Source organism: Amyelois transitella, chromosome 2 (assembly GCF_032362555.1).
Source record: "Amyelois transitella isolate CPQ chromosome 2, ilAmyTran1.1, whole genome shotgun sequence".
Lineage (NCBI taxonomy): Eukaryota > Metazoa > Arthropoda > Insecta > Lepidoptera > Pyralidae > Amyelois > Amyelois transitella.
In genome coordinates this window covers 2,151,576-2,166,789 of record NC_083505.1, presented here as the reverse complement: position 1 = coordinate 2,166,789, position 15,214 = coordinate 2,151,576, and the positions used below count along the sequence as shown (strand labels likewise).

The window sequence follows — 15,214 nt, the reverse complement described above, 5'->3', positions numbered from 1 at the left end:
TCTGAACGCTCTTTTTTCTATTTTGACAATGACAATGACAGCCTCAGCCTTCCTTCCCCGTCTCCCCTGTCGCTCACTTGATTTTGCTGTCTCGCCCGGCTACCTGTACCGCATGTCCAAAAATTACAACACGTGTTTCTTTGCTCCTTGTGGAAATAATACAGTTATCAAAATATTTTCCACGAATTTCTTGAAGTAAATAAGTAATCTCGGTAACGACGATTATTAATTAGCGCTTTAAAATAGTTTCTTCCATTGAGTTTATATTAACAACGAGCCAAAATGACTGAAGCAAAGGAAGTCGCAGTTTCCAATGGACAGGAAAATAAGGAACAACATTCTGTTCCCCCAGAAGAATTGGAAGGCGCTATCATTCGCCAAGTGGAATATTATTTCGGTAAGTTTAGGATTTCAGGCCATATAACGCTGTCTTATCCCGTCATTAAATTTTAAACCGCTCTTACCTTATCGCCAGTTTCATTTCCACTGCACATAAACTGCATGTCACCATCATGTTATACACAAGCCTACTTATAAATATTCATTTTGCATACTCAGAAATCACTGAAAAAATACTTAACCCTACTTTATACTTCAATGAATGTTGTTCATACTTACATACTATCATGTCTTTATCCCCTACAGGATAGACAGAGTCAACAGAAAGGCCACAATCAGCTGTATGACTTAACATTAATGAAGAAAGAGTTATGGAATTGTTGTATATAGCTTTAAATGTTATTTTTCAGGTGACGTCAACCTTCCCCGCGATAAATTCTTACGGGAGCAGGTTAAGTTGGACGAAGGATGGGTGCCCCTCGACATCCTCACACGATTCAACCGCCTTGCCAGACTCACAACTGATACAGAAGTTATTGCTAAAGCATTAAACAATTCTACTTCAGGGTTATTAGAGGTTGGTGCATTGATTCAATTTGATGATGTCAGATCATGATGGAAAAAGAACTTTTGACTGCCCTGTCTCTTAGATGTTTAGTTAGTGTAATATAGTATTGTTGCTTAGTGTTTCGACACACAAGTCTTGAGCTTAATTGACTAAATAAACCTTATTTATTTACATTTGTGTCGTGTGGTTCCCCGCACCAATTTAAAAAAGAATAGGACCACTCCACCTCTTTCCCATGGATGTCGTAAAAGGCGACTAAGGGATACATACATATGTTCACGTCTATATCCCTTGCGGGGTAGACAGAGCCAACAGTCTTGAAAGGACTGAATGGCCATGTTCAGCTATTTGGCTTGATAGAATTGAGATTCAAATAGTGACAGGTTGCTAGTCCATCGCCTAAAAAAGAATCCTAAGTTTGTAAGCCCATCCCTTAGTCGCCTTTTACGACATCCATGGGAAAGAGATGGAGTGGTCCTATTCTTTTTTGTATTGGTGCCGGGAACCACACGGCACTAAGGGACGACGGCGACTAAGGGATAGACTTACAAACTGGGGATTCTATGTATGTATGTTATTTACATTACTTTTTTAATTGACTGAATTATAGGAACAAAAGAAGCCAGTTGATTGTATGTTTTGATTGCCAGAGCATTACAAAACAATGGAGATATTTTCTAAAACTGTTGCACTCACATTACAGGTCTCAGAAGACAACAAGAAGGTACGAAGACATCCAGAGTTGGCTATTCCAGAGATGAATGAGGAACGTCGTAAGGAACTCGTCGGCCGAACAGTCTATGCCAAAGGATTCCCGAAACACTCCACCTTGGACGAGTTGATAGAATTCTTTAAACAATATGAAACAGCCGAGAACATTCTAATGAGAAGATATCTCGACAAAAATACTAAGAAGAGGCAGTTCAAGGGATCCATTTTTGTCACATTTAAGACCAAAGAACAGGTGAGACAATTTACATACATACATCTATCTGTCCCTTATCTTTCTACCTTAAGATACCAAGATATCTTGAAAAGACAGGCCATGCTACATTACCCACAAGATGAATCCCAAGTTTGTAAGCCTATTCCTTAATAGCTTTTTATGGCATCCATTGGAAAGATATGGAGTGGTTCTATTCATAAGTACTGGAAACCACGCGCATATTTGTTTTTAATATTTATAATCAACTAGCGACCCACCCTGACTTCACACGGGTAGCATTTCTACATGTATAAACCTTCCTCTTAAAACAGTATCTTTTAAAAAATCTTGATCAAAATCTGTTGTCATGGTATATATATGTATCAATATTTTAATTTCTGAATAATAATAATCAGTGTACTAAGAAATAAAAAATAATTTTTTTGGACTTTGTGTGTGTCTTGTCTAGCGTTGAAAATTCCGAAAGAAACAAATTGTTTTTTTCGGTGAAAGAAACGTTTTTTCGTTTTTTACCGTTTTATTGGTTTGTTACATTGAAACATATCAGAATAAAACCTTGGGGAAAAAACGGTTTTATTGAGATTTTCGTCGTTTATTTCGAAAAATAAGAAAAAAACGATTGAAGAACTATATATATATTCTATGTATAATTACCAATTTTTGAAACAATGATGCATATTGTATGGTAATCAATACTTTTCCTATCGTATTTTTCCGTTTTTTTCATATTTTTCCGTTTTATTAATAAAAAACATGAAATATTTCATTCTTATCTTTCTTGAAACTTTCGTAAAAAACTTGTATAAAAACGAGGGAATTTAAAATTTCCCGCTTTTTTCAATCCTAGTTTTGTCTTACCCTTATTGTAAGACAAGTCTCACTTAGACAGAAAAAACATTAAAACATCTGGAAGGGGCCTTTGTGTGCCTGATATATTTTTATTATAATAGTTAAATTTGTAAATCTGACAATCAGAAAAGAAATTGAATAGGTGGATTGTGTATTAGAGAGCACACTATGAGATCATGTGCGACTGACTAGGCTAGCTTTCTTAGCAAATTAAATATTGATAGCATTTATTAGACTATTTCTTTGGAAGGATTTTCTTAACCTGATTTATGTTCCAGGCAGAGAAATTTCTGGCAACCCCAGATGTGAAATACGGAGACACAACGTTACTTCTGAAATGGCAAGATGAATACCTCGCTATGAAACAGGAGGAGTATACCGCTAGAAAAGAGGAGAAAGAGAAGAAACATAAAGATAGAGAGGCTGCGGTAAGAAAGTTCTTTTTTTCAATTTTCATTTTAAAGAGCATTAATTATTTATTTTCTATTTTCTGTGTGGCTATTGCTGCTATTGTCTATACCATCATTTATTAGCAAAGACATTTTCAAGATACTTCATTAACTTAATCGCGGACGTTTTCAGACTAGATCTGGAGAAAAAAAAATTTAATTAATCAAGTGTATCAGTTAAATAATTAATTAATACCAGTAAACATAGAATAAACTTTTCCTATAAATGTGTATTACTTTAATGCTGTCTTTCACCGTTTGTAAGCAACTGGGTGCACAATTGCCAAAGTTATTATTTGTTTTATTTATTTATTCATAATTTCATTGCATTACAGACGCACAAGACACACAGTCTTTTTAATATTATAGTTAAAATGGACTGAGTCTGACGTTATTTAAAATTTATTATTTATAAAGCCAAATCTAGTTTAATACAATACTTGCCTTGCCCTTGCCTCAATTTTGTATATGATCCTCTTATTGTCAGGTTGGCTGGAAGAGATCCCACTTAGGGATAAGCCCGCGTTTGTACTGTACTGTTTTTATTTGTAATGTACTCCTTTGGTGAACAATAAAGCATTTACTTACTTACTTACAATATTTTTCCACCAATGAGATGACTTATGGAAATGTTTTCGTTTCCAGAACAAATCAGAGAAGGATGAACTGAAGCTGCCATCTGGTACGGTTCTGCACTTCACCGCAGAGGGAGACAGCAAGATGAAGAGGGAAGATGTGAAGAATGCCCTTGTGGAAATTGGTAAGGTTTCAAAAAATCATTTAATCTACATATGTATATGCATCAAAGAAAATGCCGTGTGCCGGGTGCCGTGTGGTTCCCGGCACTATTACAAAAAAGAATAGGACCACTCCATCTCTTTCCCATGGATGTCGTAAAAGGCGACTAAGGGATAGGCTTATAAACTTAGGATTCCTCTTTTAGGCGATGGGCTAGCAACCTGTCACTATTTGAATCTCGGTTCTATCATTAAGCCAAATAGCTGAACGTGGCCATTCAGTCTTTTCAAGACTGTTGGCTCTGTCTACCCCGCAAGGGATATAGACGTGATCATATGTATGTATGTATGTATGTATCAAAGAAAATGTTGACAGATACATATCGACGGTTGAAAGGCTAATTGTGGTAAGCGCCATTTTGTGAAAGCTGAGAAAAAGCGGTTTAAAGTTTTAATTTTTGGAAAAAAATTCGCTGTTAAAAAATGGCTTGACCGATTTTGATAAAATTAATACAGTATATTTATAAGGTTAAAAAGTACGTAAAACCATTATTTCTGTTACTATTTAGCAATATTACAGTAATTTTATGGCGCTTACATCAAAATGACACTTTTCCAGGGAAAGGCAAAATGAGTTAAATGCTTGAAATGAACAAATAACTTGACAGCAAAATGAGTCAAATGCTTGAAGTGAACAAATAACTGGACAGCAAAATGGTTCAAGCGCCCATCCCATGTAATACAAAATAATTGAAAATGATTTAAATACCATGTAATTTTCAACACTAAATTGATATTTCAGTTTAAAAGACAAAATAATACAAAAAGAAAATTGAGCAATTGAAACAAACGACATGCCAATAGAAAGGTGATCATGACTTTAGGTTCTTGTCAACAATACAATAATTTTTTAGGAATTAAATAACGGTTATTTTTAAATAAAACAAAAAAGAAATCCTTATATGAGGATTCGAGTGCTTGCGTCAGGATAAACGGAGCGCACACTGAGTGGTTTAAGATTGAGAAAGGCGTTACGCAAGGATGTGTTGCGTCACCGGAACTGTTCAACCAAAGAGTCTGAAAGTGGATTAAGGATGAATGAGTTACTCGTCAAATGTCTGCTCTATGCCGACGATCAGGTTATACTGGCGTCATCAGCGGAGGAGTTACAGCAGATGGTAAACTGTATGCATGAAGCTTTAAAAGAGAACGGAATGAGAGGGAACGTAAGTAAAACTAAAACACTGGTTTTTGAAATGGAGAAAGAAATGACAGCATGTAATATTTTGATTGGAGGAGAAAAAGTTGAGCAAGTGAAAGAGTTTGTATATCTAGGATTACAGTTTGCATCAGATGGCAAGTGTAATAGTGATATTGAAAGGAGAGTGAACGCGGGGAACATGGTGAATGGAGCTTTGCATGCCTTTATGAGCAGTCAGAAACTATCCAAAAAGGCTCGGCTGGCTGTGCATAGGGGCGTGTTGGTCCCGACATTAATGTTTGGGAGTGAAAGTTGGGTATGGCAAAAGAAGCACGAAAGCAGAATAAATGCAGTGGAAATGAGAGCGTTAGAAGTATGATGGGTGTGAAATTGAGTGACCGGATAAGGAACAGCGTGATAAGGGAATGTTGTGATGTGAAAGAAGAAGTATTGACAGGAATAGAAAAGGGTATGTTGAGATGGTTCGGTCATGTGGAGAGGATGAATGAAAACAGGTTGACTAAGCAGATATACAAGGAGAGTGTGGAGGGAAAGGTCGGAGGGGGAAGACCTAGAAGAACGTATCTTGATCAAATTAAGGACGTCCTGGTAAAGGGTCAGGTCAAAAGTACCCGAAACCCCCGAGCATGCATGAAGAGAGTTATGAATGTGGATGAAGTGAAGGAAGTATGCAGAGATCGTGGCAAGTGGAAACAGGTAGTCTCTGCTTACCCCTCCGGGAAAGAGGCGTGATTTAATGTATGTATGTATGTAGAAAGAAATGACAACATGTAATATTTTGATTGGAGGAGAAAAAGTTGAGCAAGTGAAAGAGTTTGTATATCTAGGATCAAAGTTTACATCAGATGGCAAGTGTGTTAGTGATATTGAAAGGAGAGTGAACGCAGGGAACATGGTGAATGGAGCTTTGCATGCCTTTATGAGCAGTCAGAAACTATCCAAAAAGGCTCGACTGGCTGTGCATAGGGGCGTGTTGGTTCCGACATTAATGTATGGGAGTGAAAGTTGGGTATGGCAAAAGAAGCACGAAAGCAGAATAAATGTAGTGGAAATGAGAGCGTTAAGGAGTATGATGGGTGTGAAATTGAGTGACCGGATAAGGAACGGCGTGGTAAGGAAATGTTGTGATTTGAAAGAAGATGTAGTTACAGAAATAGAAAATAAAGGAGCATGCATGAAGATAGTTATGAATGTAGATGAAGCGAAGAAAGTATGCAGAGATCGTGGCAAGTGGAAAGAGGTAGTCTCTGCCTACCCCTCCGGGAAAGAGGCGTGATTTTATGTATGTATGTATGTACAACTTCGTTAACCGCCGGCGTTTGACTGGCGCCGAAGACGCGCGCGAGCGCGAGCTAAACATGCCTCGGTAGCGCACACAACACGATAACTACCTACAGCGTTCAACAAAATGTGTCAAACGACATGCGTGTGTGGGGCGATGGAAAACAAAAACGGCTAAGCGACGTACTTCAATATTATCTTAGAAATCAAAATGGGTCAAGCGACCATATCCTATAAAAAGCGAAAAGGCAAATTGGCGCAATCGCCTCTGATTTTCAAAATAGTATGATGCAATGTAATCCATACGCCTTGACACAAAAATTATGATAAAAGTCAAAAAGGTTTAAGTGGCAGATCCACAAATTTACCCAAATCTTTGTCATTTAGATCAATGACCGCCAAAATGAGACCCTTTTTTGCGGTTGTGTCAAGCGCCAAAAAAATGCTCAGAAAAATATGAGAGTGAGCCCAAACGATGGAGAAAAATTCGCTGATTCCAAATATGTATATAACTCAATATCGCAAAAAATGTCGCTTGACACAATTAGCCTTTCAACCGTCGATATATTAATCTAAGAGAGAATTTCCCGAAATTTTCTAGGGAATGGAAATTAACTAGAGCTACAAGCATATTATTTTTATTTATGTTGAGCATCTTGCTAACTAAGGGATAAGCTTATAAAATTAGGATTCATGTTTTAGGTGATGGGCTAGAAACCTGTCACAATTTGAATATCAATTCTATCATTAAGCCAAACGGCTGAACATGGCCCATCAGTCTTTTCAAGACTGTTGGCTGTTGACCCCACAGGGGATATAGATGTGATGATATGTATGTATGTATCTTGCTGGTTGTGACAGAAGGAACGTCATGGAAGCAAAACTGCTTGTGACCAATTTAGCTATCCACTGTGAGGCATTAAGTAAAAGAGTTCAGCCCTAGTCCCAAAAACTATTACTGTTTCATGTCATAATAAATAGCGAAACAGCCATAATTTTCGCGCAATAAAAACGCGCGTTCCATTCCATGCTAGAGGGCAGGAAATATTTTTTTTTTTTTTAACATTACAAAATTCACTTTAATTCTAGGCGCTGAAGTCGCGTACATTGACTTCAACGTAGGCGACACGGAAGGCTGGGTCAGACTGTCGAAGGAGGACTCTGCTAAAGGCATTTTTGACAAAATCACTGACGGAAAACTGAAGATTGTAGACAAAGACGTACCATTCAAACTTATCGAAGGTGACGAAGAAAGGGCGTACTTGAATAAGAGTGCTGAAGAAATGGTGAAACGTCGCAAGAATCAGAAGAACTTCTCCAAGCAAAAACGGGGTAATTTCAAAGGGAAACAAAATAATAGAAAACGAAAGGGCGGTCAGAATGAGGACGGACCACCAGCCAAAGTTAATGCCGCTGAAAGTTAGTTGTTGTGTTAAGTTTTAAGAAAATTTTATGTAGCAGTTACCTATAAATAGGCGCGACTATGTGATTGTGTTGTACAGTGCGGTTTAAACATGCTGTTGCAAGTTTCATCTTTTGATTGAATTAGATTTGTGTTTGAATAATATCTTTCAACACTTGACAAAGAATGTTTTCAAAGTTGTCGAATTAAACTTTCCAGTGGACGATCACTTAAATTGGTACCTAAGAACTTGTAATTGGCTGATTTGACAATTTTCTTAAGAAAAAAAAACAGTATTTTTTTACTTCAGCATTGCAGACTTTTTTTGTACACACAAACCACAGCAGTTTAAAGTTAACTCTACTAGAAATTAAGGTTTCGAAAACTTGTCTTTTCTTTTAATCAATATTGGATTAGGCATGTCGGCCATCTCACCTGATGGTGACAATGTAGACAATGACTAAACACGTGTTAAAATTTATAATAGGTACAACAGTTTTGACATACAAATGTTTGTCTTATTTCCACTGTGAAATGTAAAATAATTATGCCTAAATATCCAAAGGTTTTGTCGAATACTTCTAGATATGTGCGTAGAAATTGCAAGCAATGTATTTATTTTCTATTGTAGCTTGTTCATATATTTTCCATCCTTAATGCTTTTGGATATTCGGGCGTAGTTAAGTTTGCCTGTAAGTTTATGCAAATCTTTTGCATTTTACAAGACTTTTTTTATACTTATTGTTATTTGTAAGCAGTACAGTTTATATGCAGTTGACATGTTTGTAATTGTCGTTCATCTAGTTACGGAACTGGCTTCCGACTTATTCTAAATAAATTTTTATCTCTCATAATGTTTATTTATTTATCTAGCGAGGCTTCACTAACCTTGTCTTATCTTCAGTCTCTATTAAGTTAAACGTAAGTTAGAAAGATATAAGACATGCCTCAACAACGTCAGTAAAAAGCAACGCAGGGTCTTCTATCTATATAGTTCGTCAATAACCCCACAACTAACGCAGAGCGCGTTTAAGTGCGTCTGCTTTCACCATGTGTATGTGTGGTTCCCGGCACTCTTGGTTTGTAAGCAGAATTTTCGCGTCGAGGACAGCAGCAGCGAGATGAAAAATATTTTCAACTCAATGTCAAATTTGTTGACAATGTCAATGTCATTCACTGTGTCATGTCATCACAGGACAAGAAAGAAAGGAAGGCAAGGCTATCATAAATCAAACAAAAGTTATGTACTACCTGCATATTTATAATAATTGGACTGTATTAGCCAAAAGTGGTAATCTTTTATGGAGTTTTTAGTACTGATATTGTTCATAACGTATTCTTTTAAAACAAAATGAAGCCAGAAGCTGCGAAAGAAGAGCCGGCGTCGGCGGCCCCTGTTGCTGGAGACGTCATCGGAAACACCGCATATAGCGAGCGTTTCGTGCTCAAGATCCTGCTAAAACTCGCTAATTTGGACACACTCAAACTTGAACTCGAAGAGAAATCCTTCGAAGATGATCTCTGCACGCTTTGGGACATGACCGCCGAAAGAGACGTTGTGTTATTTTTACAAAAACACGACATGCTGAACCTCATCAATTTCGCCCTTCCAACAATAGAATCACCGCGATTGATAGAAATATTCATCGGAATTATAGGGAATATGTGTTGTCAGATTGAGGTTGTATCCGTATTCCTAAAAATGGAAGGTTTTCTAACACAACTTTTAGAGTTCATCAAAACAGACGATAGTTTAGTTCTGATTCAACTATTGCGATTAGTCAATTCCAGCTTGTTTCTTGTTGATCACAACAACGTTTGTATTTGGATGGGGTTGTTCAAAAAGATTGAGTATTCAAGTGCTTTGTACTTCATCCTCAAGAATTCTTCTAACAAAGATCTTATTGTGACTGCTTTAGAGAATATTAATACAATATGTTCATATTGCAATACAGATAAATGTAGAGTGGATTTTTTTACTCATTTTGTAACATCTGATGCTCTTGACTCACTAGCTGCTGCACTGACTGAGATAATCACCAGCCACAGAAGTTCAATTCAGCGAGACGAGTTAGAAAGAGTTCTCATAATTAGTTTACAGACCACACTCAATCTGGTCGGTTTTGATAAATCAAAAGAAGTATTTAGTGAAAGCAAGGGGACTGTGGCAACAATAATTAATATTATGCTTAAATATTACCAGAATAAGATTGTAGATCTTAAGGAAGTTGATTCAGATCTAGTTGACTTGATAGATTCCACAAATACAATAATCAGTACTCTTAAAGTTAGCGAAATATGTAAACCTGAGAAATTCTTTATACCTAGTTTTAAGATTTTCAAAACTTTGAGACTTATTGTAAATGAGGACCTGAATGGAGTGTCTTCTTTTGAAGAAGATGATAAGGAAGAACTAATGCAATTTTCGAAACAGATCAAATGTCCGTTGAGTACATTATTGTGTATTTATTTAGGTAATTGTTCAAATGAGAACTTTAGCAAGGCTCTGGACTTGATTGAGACTGATTATGATGATATTGTTAAGTTGGTAAAGGATAAGGAGATCAAAGATCTGGTTTGCAAAAGAGCAGCCAATCATAGGACAAGATTAAAGGAAAATGTAGACTCGTAAAATTAAATACATGTTATTCAGATCAATGTGTAATTTATTTGTCACAATCTCCCCCCTATTTCATGTCTTAATCCTATCCATATTTATATATCCTACATTACCATAAAAATTCATTGAACTCTTTTCAGTAGTTTTTGCACCTGCTTTTACCCGTGGATTCGCTCGCGTAATTTAGGGCCACCAACAAATAATCAAGTACAGGTTTTTCCGCGCGAATTTGGCACCTATTTTCGCAAATCCCACGGGAATTATAAGTTTTAACCGGAATGAAAGATACCTTTATCCTTCTCCAAACACGCTCGACCAAATTATACATATCTGCTCTGCACAATATGTCAAAATATATCTGAACATATCAGGAGTTCTTACTGAATATCACTGGCGCAAGTGCAGATGCCATTTTATACATGTAAGGTACACTTAGTTGAAAGATGGGTTCTATATTAACTCCTATCATAAAGTTTATGACGTCATAAATAGCTTCCTTATAATATTAACATTCACAACTGTTATCGTCAACGTCCATACCACGTTGAAAACACCGGTTCTCGTCCGATCACCGAAGTTAAGCAACGTCGGGCGTGGTCAGTACTTGGATGGGTGACCGCCTGGGAACACCACGTGATGTTGACTTTTTGCTACGCATTCAAATTTTTACTAACGACACAAAAAATCCAACACGTGATGTTAACTTTCTGCTTCACTTTCTTTTAATTTTTACTTTAAAGACAAAAATTCTAAACCTAACTATAAAAATTCACTTTGCTCTTTGCAAAAATGCATTCTTTTAATTTTTAGTTTACACAAAATTTCTCAACCTAATTTTAAAAATTTACTGGAAGCAGAAAATTTAGTTAGGAAAAAATAAAAACAAACGACAATCTGTATATATGATTATATATTTTGTAGACATTATAAAGCAACATTTACATTATCATAAACAAGTTTTACACCGTCGCTACATAGGCGGCGGCGGACTAAAACTATTCGAATGTAATAACTTCGTAACAAAACGGCCAGGACAGGGCCTTACACTTGTCATTTAACATAGGATCTTCGCATAAAAAAACACGTTCATCACAAATACTGTAGGGAAAACAGAGATTAATTAACAGTTTACATTTTAATGTACTTACGAACTAACTATCCACAATACTACATGTTCATTTAGTGCAGTGTTTCTCAAACTTACTGTTACTGTAAAAATACGGCGAATATTTGTAAGTGTTGATTTCAAGACAGGCTATAGATAAAGAAGTTTATAGATAAAAGATTCAAGTAGTATTTGTTTTATGACATATGCAATTATACCGTGTATAATTCTCTATTTTGACGGGGAATGCAGCCGTCTTGGATAAAGAAGGAAAAATGTTGCCAGTTCACCACCACAAGCTATCACATAATAGCATGGTCACGTATTTAGCTCGTGACAGTCAATTAATCCGCGTTTACACGCGTGTACACTGTCCCCCACTTTGAGAAACACTGCTCCAAAGAAACAAAATCGCGCGAAAAGTTTTAAATATCAATTCGTATATATTTAGATATAATATTACATCGTTAGAGATAAAAACAGAATAAAGACTAGAACTTTACACTGAACAACGACAAATTGTCTAACAACAACATATCGCGAGTGTCGCCGCGTTGCGGGCGGCGGCGGAACTAAAACTAACTCCTACGCTTCGAGGCAACACATATACATACATCTCACATATCACTAGAGGTCAATCCTTTTGTTCGTTTCTCATTTGTATACTACAATGCCACAATTTAACCGGTCCCATAAGAATGTCAGCAAAACTAAGGGACATTTTTTAATGAAGAACATTAAACCATTGACTTGCTCATTAAGTAAGGTATTCGAAAGCAATTATTGACAATGACCAACAACAGGAATGAACTCATAAAGTTTTTATCCCTAAACAAATAAAACTAACATCTTATTGGATTTTCACCCATTTTCCAATTTCTCGTGAACCTAACAAATATAATTAAACAACTTGTGACTCTTTACCCCGCCCGCAAAATGGCGTGTCAACATACATAACCATTACATATTACCTACTCAATAAATTACATAAATTATCTGCAATAAAACAAGTCTTAGGCTTTTGATAAACATACACACGTATGTAGTACCATTTACAAATCCAAATTACGCTAAAATGATCCTTGCGCGCATACGCCGATCGTCGAATCGTGATCGACATATGCGCACGAGGAGCATAAAAAATATTTACAAAAAAAAAAAAAACAAAACGTAGCCAGAATAAGCCGCGGGTGATATGAACGTTCGCGAACCCCTTTGTACCGACAGGGATATGTATAAAGTTGTGACATAATTTTATTTGCTTTCCTAATCATTCGCTTAAAATGAAAAAAAAAAATCATTTTGATAATATCCACTTTCGCTTCGTCATAAAGCAAATCATACCAATGATTTGTAAAATAATAAGTCCTTTTAAGAATACTTTCGTGGCCTACCAGCCAATACAATGGTCCAATTTTGGCACATCACCATTCAAAATACGAGTAAAATAATACTATCAAACTGGACGATAGTGGATAAATCGTCTTTGCTTAAAGAGAAAAGATAGCTTCACAATTGGTAACTATTTCTAGAAGCCTAGAAGTAGAATAGTACTTATCCAAAAGTTATCTCTTGAAATATTACCAAGGATTGTGCTGGAATATTTTACTATATTTCTCTTATTTATTCATTATGATTAAGAGAGTATACATAAACTTTTTAAAATAAATACTTTGATCTATTTTTGTAAATAAATACAAGATATTTTCCACAAAAGAACTTTTTATGATCACTTAATATTTAGAATTTGTAAATATATGTATTTTATGCAGAAAACAGATGATTAATAATTTTTAAATTTATTAATCTCACAAATTTGATGATCATTAAAAAAATTGATTAAAATTGAAACATATAGGCTATCCAGTGATCATAAAAATATTTTTCAGTTTAAAATGTTCGATATATTTAATGTTAGAAAATTTAATTATAATTCTATGACGAATAATAAAATAAATGAACACAAAAAAATTGATTTATTTTTCGTGAAATCGAACATATTAAACGGAAAAGTAGGGAAATGAACTACATAGTTACAATTTCTTTGGTACATTTTGTGAGCAACGACTTGTGATTACGGGCTGAGTATATAGTATATATAACAATAAGCCTAAAGCGACGCCTCAAATACGATACCAAAATACTGACGTTTGGACCGAATCATACATAACGTTCAGTTTTCATATAAAAATATATAACGGCCTCTTCGAAAAATGCTAATGAAGATAAAAAAAAATGAGAAAACTAAAGTTTACTTACACTAAAGACAAATAAATTTATGAATATTTTTTTTTCAATTAGATAGAGGAATTTCACATGCATTTTTCGCAGAAAGCGTTGAAACACCCGCCGACTCATCGACCAGAGGCCTCAAAAGTAAAAAAAAATACATTTTTTTTTATTAAAGCCGAGTGCCCGAATTCACTGGAATGTTCAAATGGACACTACTAACGTTCCACCACACGGCTAGGCCCCATACATATTGCTTTCACATAAGCGTATTAAATCCATTAAGAGTAGGTACGATATATTCATTTTGTACTTACACACAGACATCTAAAACACGTGTTAAATATATATATATAATATATAGAAACAACCTAGATTCCCCGTCTTCGTTGTCTTATACGGACAGCTGTGTTAACGTGTAGGTAAAGGATAGCTACCGGGGTACACATAGAGCGAATAAATAGGAATAAATCTACACAGTCTGATAAAACGGCAAGGGGCTATCGAATACAATCACATCAACTTTTGAAATTTCGCGTTAAAATATTTCCTGAGATCTATCGTCACACACATGTAGGATATATTTTATGATTGAAATGTTAATTCCGTGATAGGATTGCTGCTATTTTCACGGATCCAATGGGTCACAAAAATGTCGTCAAAATGACGTCTGACATGGTCACAATATCAAACTATTAAAGAATAATACATGGACCGCAAAATCCGCGTGCTTTACTGGCAGTTGACACACAAAATGGCCGCTGTGCGTAGCCATTTTATGAGTCGAATTGCAATCACTAACGTCAATAAAATAATTATTTTATCTTATCTCTACCCCTTAACTAAAGTTTTAGAAAGAGAGAGAAGATAACAACTTTATCACTTTAGTGATTCTGCCATTTAAAGGTAACACGTATATTCTTAGTTTCTTATCACACTGTTGGACACGAAATTAGGGTTCAATCATCGACTTCGTATCTATCGACTCACAATATCAGCGAAAAAGTGTCCGAAACACACAAATCGAATTGTAATAAAGCACACAATCCTCCTCATTGTGAATGAGCAACTTTATATTTAAGAGATTAAGTGCTTTATTGCAATACATTAAGATCCATTTTTGAATGGTTTACATCCTCATAGAAGGACTGTTTTTTGTTTTTGTTCTATCTGTGAATATAGTTGATGGTATGATGTTTTAGGAGATTCTTACGCGCCTGAGAAGCCGTAGACCTCGAGCACTCTGATCTCGAAGTCGCCGCTGGGGCAGAGCGGCGGGTTGTTGAAGGTGGAGCAGCGGTCGGTTTTGCCGAACCTTATGTTCTCGTCCATCCATATCGCTTGACCGTCGCTGTGGGTGTAAAAGTGGGAATGTTTATGATTCTTCTTTCATAAATTAATGAGCATAAATGTGATAATAAAGGTGACGTAACGGTAACGAAACTGAATAAAAAAAATATAAACAGA

At 35.8% G+C, this 15,214-nt stretch overlaps 3 protein-coding genes and 1 non-coding gene across 8 annotated transcripts in view; 3 read left to right on the top strand and 1 right to left on the bottom strand.

Moving 5' to 3' along the window:
• Positions 1-59: 59 nt before the first annotated feature.
• On the top strand, positions 60-8,647 carry LOC106143197 (la protein homolog). Its single transcript, XM_013345219.2, has 6 exons — positions 60-397; positions 750-916; positions 1,611-1,871; positions 2,981-3,130; positions 3,797-3,911; positions 7,481-8,647. The coding sequence occupies exons 1-6, from the start codon at positions 283-285 to the stop codon at positions 7,813-7,815; spliced, it is 1,143 nt and encodes a 380-aa protein (XP_013200673.1). The 5' UTR covers positions 60-282; the 3' UTR covers positions 7,816-8,647.
• A 261-nt stretch (positions 8,648-8,908) lies between these two features.
• LOC106143196 (uncharacterized) lies at positions 8,909-10,441 on the top strand. The gene has a single exon (XM_013345218.2). The coding sequence runs from the start codon at positions 9,145-9,147 to the stop codon at positions 10,423-10,425; it is 1,281 nt and encodes a 426-aa protein (XP_013200672.1). The 5' UTR covers positions 8,909-9,144; the 3' UTR covers positions 10,426-10,441.
• A 498-nt stretch (positions 10,442-10,939) lies between these two features.
• On the top strand, positions 10,940-11,058 carry LOC132902394 (5S ribosomal RNA). Its single transcript, XR_009657118.1, has one exon. It is a non-coding gene; the product is annotated as a 5S ribosomal RNA (ribosomal RNA).
• A 248-nt stretch (positions 11,059-11,306) lies between these two features.
• Positions 11,307-15,214, bottom strand: part of LOC106143108 (GTPase-activating protein skywalker) — a 75,766-nt gene continuing 71,858 nt past the window's right edge. For all 5 annotated transcript variants that reach the window (XM_060952127.1, XM_013345092.2, XM_013345093.2 and 2 more), the window contains one exon: positions 11,307-15,098. In XM_060952127.1, the coding sequence (XP_060808110.1) occupies positions 14,957-15,098 (142 nt within the window). In that variant the 3' untranslated portion in view covers positions 11,307-14,956. The remainder of the gene's footprint in view (positions 15,099-15,214) is intronic.